The sequence below is a fragment of the Monopterus albus genome, unplaced genomic scaffold (genome assembly GCF_001952655.1).
Source record: "Monopterus albus unplaced genomic scaffold, M_albus_1.0 scaffold46.1, whole genome shotgun sequence".
Classification (NCBI taxonomy): domain Eukaryota; kingdom Metazoa; phylum Chordata; class Actinopteri; order Synbranchiformes; family Synbranchidae; genus Monopterus; species Monopterus albus.
This window is the reverse complement of record NW_018127926.1, coordinates 1,584,035-1,595,361: the sequence shown is the minus strand read 5'-3', so window position 1 is coordinate 1,595,361 and position 11,327 is coordinate 1,584,035. Positions and strand designations below refer to the sequence as shown.

The 11,327-nt window shown below is 40.2% G+C and overlaps 1 protein-coding gene across 1 annotated transcript in view; it reads left to right on the top strand.

Moving 5' to 3' along the window:
- Positions 1-11,327, top strand: part of kcnab1a (potassium voltage-gated channel subfamily A regulatory beta subunit 1a) — a 57,111-nt gene that overhangs the window by 33,914 nt on the left and 11,870 nt on the right. Inside the window, 3 exon segments of the mRNA XM_020600318.1 lie at positions 5,238-5,275; positions 10,648-10,727; positions 11,166-11,210. Coding sequence (XP_020455974.1) covers positions 5,238-5,275; positions 10,648-10,727; positions 11,166-11,210 — 163 coding nt within the window.

Below are 11,327 nucleotides of genomic sequence, written 5' to 3'. Positions count from 1 at the left end.
TGATTTCTAACAATGGTTCCTGTAGAAAATCCTGCAGTGTAGAAAAGGCAGCAGTGTTGTCATTCTGGTACTTTTGTAGGAAACAGAGATGGACCGTGATGTACTAGAGCCTCTATCCCTCTAGTTCTGCAGCACTTTCTTTCCTCTATGTCCTACTTTGTCTTCTACTTTATCCTCATCCTTCAAAATCTACAGCTGTGTGGTTTCGCATCCTAATGGGCATTACTAATATTCATAGTACAAGGTGTTCAGGCAACTTTAGCCATTTGTCACATTCTCTTTGTGTTCATATTTTGTCACTGTCCACTTTTTTACCCTCAAAAAAGGAAAAAAAAAATCTAGTTATTTATCATTTCAATTTTGATATTTCCCATTCCTGAAGTCAAGAAATGTCTCACTTATCTTTGAACAAGTAAACAGAGGGGATCACCTTCGATGCTGCTCACATCTGAGGTCCAAATATCAGTTGTGAAGCTCATGGCTTTAACATATTCTAACTGTGATGATGCTTGGTTGTATAGATTGGGCATAGCTGTCTGTGAAATATATTTTCTGGATGGCAGATTATACCTGGGCTCTAAGTGCTCCAACAGGCTGCAAAATCTGAGATTTTCTAGGACAGATAGTGGTGGTTCATCGCATATAATGTGTCAGGGAGTGGTCTATAATGCTCCCGTAAGATGTGGGGATGTGAACCCAATTAAAGAGCCAGTAGGCAGAGGCAAGGTGGACAGAGTTTATTCCCTTCTACAGGAGGCTCAGGTGAGGGAGAGAACAGCTCACGGTATCGAAGGATCAGGCAAAGAGCAAGTGACTTGGTTCAATCTACGGTCAAGGTCTACAGCAGTCCAACAGGTCAGGACACGGCAGAATCTTTGGTCGATAATACAGGCAGGGTCTCGATCTCAGAGTAGTAGGTGCCAGAAGATAAAGGGCTGGAGAGTCTAGACAAGGCATAGAACAATCTGGCAGCTTCCCACTTGGTGAGAAACTGCTATATGCCGTTGTAAGCAGGTGTGAGTAATTGGGGAGCAGGTGAAAACAATGTGGGTGATGAAGTAAAGCTCCCGGGAGTCAGGGTGAGCTGGGAACAGGAAGAGGTGTGAAAGTAAAAGTGGATTACTGGAAACCGAGGACCAGGGATCATAACATAATGAAGTTGAGCAATTTCTCTGAAATCCCTTTAGCCTTCAGGTTGTCTGCTGGTAGTTTATCGCATTTCTGGAAAGCATCAGCAAGTGTCTGCTGCATGGTGGTGTTTTCTTGTTTGCGGGCTATCATGAATTCCTGGTACTCTTTCATGTAAACCCTCTGCATGATTAAATTGGTTATATTGTGCGACGCAACTGTAATTCCACCCCTTGGCATGCTGGCTTTACACACATTACAAGTAGCTGTCTTGCTTTCTGGCATTTCCAGACTGAAATGAAATACTTCCAAACAAACAACATTTTAGTCAAACCAAAAGCTAATGTTATGATGGGCAGCACAGTGGTGCAGTGGTTAGCGCTGTCGCCAACCACACTGTTGAGTTCCAGTCAACCCAGTGCCTCTCTTTTGCATTTTCTCCCTGTGCTTGTGTGGGTTCTCTCCAGGTACTCCAGCTTCCTCCCACAGTCCAAAGACATGTAGCTTTGATTGGCAACTCTAAATTGCCTCTAGGAGTGAGTGTAATTGTGTGTGGTTGTTTGTCTACAGGTCAGCCCTGCAGGGTACACCTCTCCAGGGTGCACCCCGCCTCTCACCCAATGTCATCAGGGATTGGCTCCAGCCACTCCACAACCCTATTCAGGATAAAATGGTATAGAAAATGGATGGATGGATAGTTATAGTAAGATGTGGGATGTAATCTGGACTAGTGACATGTCTCATGCTACATTATGTTAGGTTACGGCGGGTTCAAGGTTCAGCACAAGCTGCAGACTGGAATATGAATTGTTAAATAGATTGGCCCTGTCTGTCCGAGTGAATGACATCAATACTGGACCCAATAATGATGTAGGATCGAATCCAGCCCATCTCTAGTGTACTCCTAATGATTTTATCACAATAAAATTGTTTGTTAAAGTTGTGAATGATGAGAAAAGCCCTGCTGTATGATAGTAAACATACAGTAATAATCTTCAATTTCTTTTGAAAGTGAAAAAGTTGTTGATTTCAAGTTTGGACATTGCTTGGTTTCAGAGGTTTTTGCATTTTGTGTCTGCCTCATGCTGTTTTTATCCACCCCCAGTATTCGGTACTGAAGCCAAAATAGTAGACATAACAGAAACAGATGTAACAGAATGCAAAGGCAGTTTGAGTAGAATTGTTTTGAAGAAATCAATAGAGGCAGTACTCAAAACAAATGCATGCAAAACTATAAGGTGCCATACAGGATCTTTAACTCACTAACTTTAACTCACACAATGTATAAAACCAAGTAAACACTCAAAGAGCAGTGAAAAACTGAATTCTACCTTTGAGACAATAGACTAAATATAATTCACTTAAATAGTACAAAAATGTGTCAGATGCAGATGTAGTTTTGCATATATAATCCAAGTCCAATAATTTACTTTTGTGTGTCCTGTCTGAATAAACCTAAACAGCTCATAGATGCACTGCACCATTCTATTGGAGTTTTAAATTAATCTAAGAAAAATTACGACCAATTCATTCCATCTGTAGGCAGAGAAGATGAAAAAGAAAGTTAGGGCTGTTAAATGAGACAGCTGAGACAAATATTTCATCTAGATGTGTGCCATCTATCATGCTGCCAGGCACAGACCTGGATCCAAGAGTCAGGTTAAAAGGGCTCACATAACGCTGAGAGGATAAATGACACCTCTTGCCAAGTCCACAACTTTCTCGCATCAATCACCCACTCATGACGCTCCTCAGTTTCTTTCCCTGTTGCTTTTTTCTCTCCAGCTTTTCTTCCTCGTACAGTTCATCTCATGTCAATTTGTTATCGCATTTGTCCTGTCAGTTTAAATGCCTGATGTTAGTATACAGGCTAGAAATGTATATCATTATAGATGGCAGTCAAACAAGGACCTCTTGATATATTCAGACTTTGAAGTTGCTTTATGAGGAGTTAGTTTATGTTCACCTGTTGACTTGAGCACCTGTAAGCTTTAGGAAAAAGCACTGCTAAATTAGCATTTACTCTTGTTGCATAGTAACATCAAGTGCCACTTCTGGCTCTTTCCACTAGCAGCTGTCCATAAAAATAAGTTGTTTTTCGCTGGCAGGGCATTAATTTCCATCAAACAGAAGCTCAGTTGGACCTAAAAGGAGCAGAGGCCTTGACATTAGAGCTCTGCGGGGTGCTCATCACATGCCGAGTCTCCTGCTCAGAAACAAACCCCAGAGTGACAACTGGACACCATGCGGTAGTGTAGCGGTGTACAATACAGCCCCATTGTGAGGAGTCAACATGAGCAGCTTCATTCACATTTCTAGCCTGGAAGTATCCATTGTGTTTTGGATTAGCCATGCTGTTAACATAGCCTCCTCTACCTTAGCAGCAATTTCTACGGCAATGATAGATAAAAAAAACATGGCTTAGCATCCAGTACTAATGAAAATGCATGGTGTGTCATTGTGGTGCGTAAAATGTGGCCCAAATTTGACAGTGAATAGCAGTGAATGCTCATGCTAATAAGGTAAACAAGAGAGTCCTCTTCCTGTGGGAATCCGTGTGCCAATAGTCCCCCACACAGGATTGTATCGTTTTGAGTCCCCTTCAGCTGATGCCGGCTGCGGTGAATGCAATCCCCTATAAAAATAAAGGGGGAGAGCTGCATTTTTCCACACCTTTGAAACTCAGTCTGAACACAGCCTTAGTGAGGATACTGTGGTTATTGTTGTTAACAATAGACAAAGCATCTTTTTTCATCAGTGATTGTTATTTCACCCTGCAGCCCACCCCTTTCTGCTGAATAAATTTCACTTGCAGTTCTGCTGAGATAGTGATTTTGAGAACTGCAGCTTGGTGCACTTTTATTAAGTTAAGATAATATCATTACACTCCAACAGATCCGCTTTATCCTCAGGATGTCATCTGTAGCCTCAGTGGAGTGTACGTGTGTTGAAATGAGCAGATGGTTAAAGGCGCCTGTCTCTGAGATATAGCACTTCTTTTATCGCAGTTGAGGAATGGAGGTCAGCAGAGTTTGAAGAAGTCTGTTCATTTTGGGCAAAGTGTGTGCCTCACAGGGCTGAGGGGAATGAACGGTCTGTACAGAATACGAACCCTCAGAAAAACATTGAATTGAACTGAACTGAATTTCCTGTTCGCTCCCAGCACATGTGAATGTGATAAAATGATAAAATTATCATATTGGTTTTCTAGATTTTCAGATTGTTGCTGGACCAAATGAATCATATTCTAATTCAGTTTGTTAAGTTGTCCCTTGCCAAAGTATAAATGCAGGTTGGCATATATGTAAAGGTTTGCACCAGACTGACAGTTTTCCGATGTAAAAGCCCCCCACCGTGGGGGCGGCTGTGGCTCAGGAGGTAGAGCGGGTCGTTTCCTAACCGGAGGATTAGTGGTTCGATTCCCGGCTTGTCCAGTCAACATGTCGAGGTGTCCTTGAGCAAGACACTGAACTGCCAGTTGCTCCCGGTGATGTCACCGGTGTGTGAATGCGTGAGTGCGTGGGAGTGCAATGGGTGAATGGCCGAATAATGAGTGTGCTGTAAAAGCATAGAAAGGCGCTATACAAGTATAAGACCATTTACCCCCCAATTTGACAGGGTGGCACTGTTATAGATAACTAAAACTGCTTTGACATAATCTTAATGGAAGCCACATGAATAATTCAGTGAGGGAATGTGCTGAGGATTAAGTGTCTCAGGTAGTTTAGTCCTTTGTCTGTTGGCGGGGCAGTCAGAAACATGTAGTCAGACATGCACACATACATACTCATTATCCAGACATACACACATGGACTGACATAAGGACAGGGACACAAGGTTTTCCACATTGGCATGACCATAACAAACAGCCCCGAGTGAAGACAGGACGTGCTAACAGGTGCTCACACAAGATTATTCTTCGGTGCTTAGCTGCAGTCCTGAACAGGACAGAGCTTCTCTTGGGAACTTGACTGCCTCCCTCGACTGGTGCCACAGCCCGTGTAGCAGTGTTTATCTTGGGATGTCAAACACACAAACGAACACAGACAACGGACTGACAGCATAGAAATATTTCCTAATGCTGCAATGTCTCCCTCTCTTCCATCCAGGTACATGGGTGACATTTGGAGGACAGATCGCAGATGAGGTATAAAACATTTTCCTTCATCTCACTTGTTTAATTTGTTTTTTTGATTGATTGTTTAACTTGATATATGGTAGCAATGAGTACTAATGTGTAATAACATAGTTTGTTGTTGTAAGTCATCAGTGAAAGTTGAAACACCTGTAGTAGCTGTTTACATCAATTTTCAAAGCCTAATTTATTTCCACTGCTGCAGAAAATATGTAAATTACTTGATCCCTGAAAAGGCCTGTTTTATATGAAATTTAAACACATTTTTAGTTTTTGGTGACCTTTTTTTTTTTTTTTTTTTTAACCTCTAGCAGTTTACAGTACTTCTCAGCTTTGTAGCATTTAAGGCTTTTCACTTGTCATGAAATACTTAAATGTCAAAATATATCACAGTGATTTCAGTTGTAGAAAGAATGGCACCAGTGTGTTCGGCTGTGTTCTGAAACCTTTGGCTGGTAGTGTATATATCAGGAACAAATTGATTAACCAATGAAAATTGATCTTTTAATTTTAGTTCATTTAAGTTTTTGCAGAAAGTGACACTTGCCCATTGAGCGTTGATGATGTTTTACAAGCTATCAGTTGTTGTTCAGGTCCTCTGATATGGATCATATATAAAATTGTCTCAACTTAACAATGAATGGATTTTTATTAATGTTTTCTTTTATCTCAACACTTCTGTTGTGTTTTAATTGAAGCTTGTAAACCAGCCATCTAATCTTGTTAAATAAGCTGGTAGAATAGTTAGATCTATCTTAGACTTCAACAGCAAAATATAAATAAAAAAAATATTGTACACAGTTCTGTTTTAATGCTGCCTAAATTCCTCTGGTAGGACAGCTACAGGATTTTAATACACAAAATGTTTTTCAGATATTGTTTTGTGGACTCATTTTTGAAGAAAATCGTTAAGCTCTGATTAGAGACACATAGCGGTGTGTTCTTACCTTTGAAAATACCCAGAAAAAGAAGCATCCCAATGAATTCTACAGTAGCAGCAGTACTGCCATCACATGCAGTGGTCCTCTGCTGTCCTGAACCACCCCCATTCAATGTCTTTGTTACCAAAAGGATCCTAAATATATTTCATGTCCTCAGCAAAGCTCAGTATCCCTGCCCCGATTAAGAAATGCACAACAACTGTGGCACACTAACCCAGCTATGAGGGAGACCCAAATATACACATAGCTGTGATCCAGCAGTGACTTATGCAAACACGGAACACAAAGTCCTATCTTTTCCCTGTTATTCAGCGCTATATATAATAAGGACTATTTACCTCAGCCAAGGGTGGGGGTTATGTTTTTGCTTGGCGTTTGTTGGTTTGTTTGATTGTTAACAGTATAACTCAAAATGAAATGAACAGATCTTAATGAATTTTTTGGAGCAGTAGGTCATAGCCCACCGAACAATTGATTAGATGTTGGTTCTGATTTATATCATAATTTGGATACAGGAATATTTTTAAAGATTATTCACCATTGTGAGTGCTGCAAAGGCTGTTGACTATATGTGAGCCCCCTTGTGTCCAAAGTGTGCGGCCGTGCTTGCTGAGCACTCCGAGCACATACCAAGACAAATCCCTGTGTTAGTGACAGCTGCCCATTGTCAAAGGAAACCAAGAAAAATCTGCTCTATGCAGCAACAGCCAGGCAAGAGGCTGTTGTTAGAGATTTTGGGCCAGGCTCAAAACTGTTATCATTTTCATCCATAGGTCTGGTATTATGTCACGTCATTAAGTTTTGACATTTTTTTGAGGTGACAAAGTAACCACTTGGATTGAGAATATCTGGTCAGTTTAATGCCTCATAATGCCTATTTAGATATTTGTTCTGACATTTTCGGAGGTGTGAGTACTTGTTATTTGACCAAGCTAGCTCTATTAGCATGCAGCCACATCTCATTCAGAGCACAGCAGTCTATCAGCGAGGATGCCAGGGTTCCAGCTGAACATTTATAGCTGCGTTTCCACTGTCAGAACCTAACGAGTGGTCCACCATAACCTCATGGACTACTTTGTTTTTCTCAGCAATCTCTGAATACTGTTGAGTTTATATGCCTTTTATAAAGCCTTTAGTAACAGCCCTGATAGAGGATGTCTGTTCAAAGTGCTGTAAAGTTTGTTACACTCCAGTTTTGTCTGAATGCCAGCACATTCCCAGATGCAAAGTTCACAAGGGTGATGGTGAGATGCAATTTACCATTGCTTACTCATTCAAAAGGGCCAAAAGTGGATCCATAAGTAGTAAGGTGAATTTGAATCGTCTCTTGTCAATGTTAACTTTCATGTAGCGAGTGTGGAGGGGAGGAGGCAGTGCAGTCATAAAACCAACTCAAGACTGCGTGGGTATATGTGGGAAGTTACTGCAGTCTTGATTCTGGGGTTGTAAGAGAGAAAATGTTTCATTTCTCACTTTTTCATATAAGGAAATCCAATTCTCCTGCATTGTTTGTGCATGAAGCATAGCAACCCATGTATTTCTGCAACTTATCTGCTCTTCCCTAGGTAAGGGTAGAGGTGCATTGTTTCTGCAGTTTGTGCTTTTTCAAAGTGTTCCTCCATCTGAAGGCCATCTGTCATATTCAGTTCATCTAAAATGGCCAGAAGTCTGATTAAGCAGCAGTGCGTCATCAACAGCACAAACGTTCTGACCCTGTGAATGTCACTATGCATCCTCCGTGACAAAGATCAACCTTTTAGTGTCCTGTGAGACTCATTGTGAGTAAGCAGCTGCTAAAGTCCAGTCACCCATTAAAAACAGACAACATCGCCCTCTTGGCTCTCTGTCTGTGACTGTCCTCTCATCTGTGTCTCTTTGTCTGTCCTCTAATGCAGCCTTCAGCATTTTTTTTTATATCCCTGTTCTTAAAGTTATTGTTGGTGATTTATAAGCATTTTTTGTTATATTTCCTGAAATACTCTTCTCATCCTGATGGGAATGAATACATTAAATGCACTAACAACATAAAATTTTTTAAAAAGTAATCTCTGGCAGTGGCCCTGCTGAAAACACCAGGCCAATTATTTTAGTCAGTACTATTGATATCACATAATTCATTGTCTTGCTCTTAAGTTTAAAATGTTCAGACGCCACATGAGCGCTGGTCCCTGATTGCAATAACATTTTTAAATGATATCTTAAAACCCATTTTTATTGACTCGTTATCCAGTTATTCTTCTACTGCATATTTTTTATTATCATTTTGTTCTGTCTGTAATTACTTTATTTACTTTACCTAATTTTCTCCTTGTTTCATTACAATGACCTTAAATTCTTGTTATATGTCATCTTATGGTCTTCATTTATTCTTTTAGGTGTCGTGTTTTCATTGTGTCTATCAAAGCACTTTCTGTAAAGATTCTCATTAAATGAAAGTTTATTATTATTGTATCATTATCACACACAGACTTGGACTGCTGCCCAGTTTGTGCTGGTTCCAGAGAGAAGGCTGAGACAGATTCTCAGAGGACAGATTATCTAATTCTTCTAGGAAAAAAAACACCCCCACTGTCTGCCACTACTGAAAGTGCAACACACACACCTACATACTGCACACGCATGTGCAGGCATATACACAAAAGCAGACAAATAGATTTCATGCACACATATAAACACAAACACACAAGCACCATGTGCACAAACACACTCCTCTGTCCCCAGAAAACTCCATCGGGAAATGATGGCAAATTCACTTAAAGTCCCCATGTAATAAAACTCACCACCGGGAAATTGGATCTCAGTCTGATGATTTATGGTCACCCTGTCTGCACAAATATCAAAGAATATCTGCACATATGCCGCACACATATATAGCAGAGCACTTATTAGCTAAAGAGGAATGACTCCACACTTCTGTACAACATGGAATCAAATTCACAGTAATTACAGATTGATCCTACTTGCTCAATAAAGTCTGTACATCAACAGAGTTAAACTATAACCACACAGTCTCTGCAAGGTCAAGTAGACAACTTGATTGCACTCCTGCAGCATGCACAGTATCTACCACATACTTTGCATCCCGTGTGCTCACATACAGTAGCATTTCATAACCTCCACCCCAGGATCTACCTGAAGGCAGTAAAGGTCAGGTTGTGCTTGTTTGTTTGCTAGTGTGTTTCATAAATCAAAAATGTTTTCCAGCTGTTCTGAGCAGCAACACTCAAGGTGCTTTATCCTTTAAATGTAAGGATAATGCCACCGATGTCCAGACAGCTTTTCATGGAAGGCATTTATAGTGCTATGCTCAGTTTCAAGCAAAGCTCATACATTGCCAATACCATATATTGCAAACTAGAACCAGTCAAACAATTTCAGATATTGTTTTTGTTTCCAGTGGCTCAAAATTAACAAAAATGTATTATTTTTGTTTCATAGGCATTTTGGTTGTAGAGCAGTGAAATGTGATGTATGGAAGCTGTTTGGGGAGGAGGTGTCCTTAAGTTCCCCCAGGCTACAAGTTGTCATTGTCATTCTCCAGTCACTGTTGTGTTGACTTTTTGAGTGTCTGCGTTCCATGTAATAGTCCATATCACTTACAAACACTGCACTGGTGTGTAAATTACTTGTGTTCTTCAAAGAGTCTTGTTAAAAAACCAAAATACAACAGATGTGCTTTTCAGACAGAGACACTAGGTGCTGACCCTTAAGATTATGAGACCTTAATAACAGTTTTAAACCACTGATATAAATGTTAAGAATTATACAATGGTTATATTTCTGTAACCATGTCCCCTATACTCAGTCATGTCTTCTTACCCTTTACGTCTCTATTTGAGAGCCTGCTTCTCAGTTTTGGGGTCGGGTGTGGCTCAGGAGCTAAAGCATGTTGTCTCCTAACCTGAAGGTTGGTGGTTCAATCCCTGGTTCCTTTAGTTTACAGTCTCTAGTCTCTCCTTGAACAAGACAGTGAGCCCCAAGTTGCTACTGGTGGCTGTACTGTTGGTGCCAAAGGGCAAATATAATGTAAAGTGCTTTGAGTTTGTAGAATGTGTAAAAAGTGCCATGTAAGTCTATTTACCATTTGTGTGTGTTATATTGAATTAGGCCACAGTCTTAGTTATTGTGTATGTAAATGACTTATAGTTAAACAATACCCATGGTTTGAGGTCTCTTACTGAAACGTATCTGCAGTGATATATAAAAAATGTGAAGTTACCCCTTTTTCTACTTTGATAAGTGTTTTCTAAACATTAGAAGTTGCAACTGTGGAAACACACGAATATTTATATCATCAATATTGATATGCCAGAGTGATACAACCTTCTAAGAGCTGCTCCTTTGGCAACCGCCTGAACAAAGAGAATTATAGCTTGAATAAAATACCAGTGAATACACACTGACCTTTCTGGGCATGTATGTGTGTGTGTGTCTTCTTGCCAGGTTGCAGATCAGTTAATGACCATTGCCTACGAGAGTGGAGTCAACCTTTTTGACACAGCTGAGGTCTACGCAGGTGGCAGGTGGGTGTCACACATCAGTTACACTCACAACGACGTATTCATATGTATTCAAATATAGACATCTGGCCCTAGTGTGGCTCCAAGAAGTGTGTTATCATTCATGTTTAGCCTGAAAGTTTCACAAATGCAGATTCCAAGATTGGTCCATTTGATTAGTGAACAAATAGTGTCATGCAGTTTGTGACTGCAGTTCGATTATACTCATATGTATATGCAAAGAGGTTAAAAACAACAATCCCAGACTGTAAAACCGCTCCAACATGAGCAGGAAGTGCTGAACGATGGCACTTTAAATGTACTATCTAACGGCTCATTCATGAATAAACTTTTTAATGTACCAGGGCCATGTTTAGTTAAATGGCAAAGAATTGATGGAGGAAATGTCTGTGAATTGAAGCTGCAATTTAATAACACAGTTTCATTTGTGCTGCCTTGCAGGGCTGAAATCATTCTAGGAAACATTATCAAGAAGAAATGCTGGAGGTAATGTGACAATAATGTGCGTGATTGCTTCATCACTAATGTGTGAGAGAGAAAGATGAAAGGCAAAGGCATTGAGAGTTTATTTTCTGGTGTGTGTGTGTGTATATGTGCATTAGA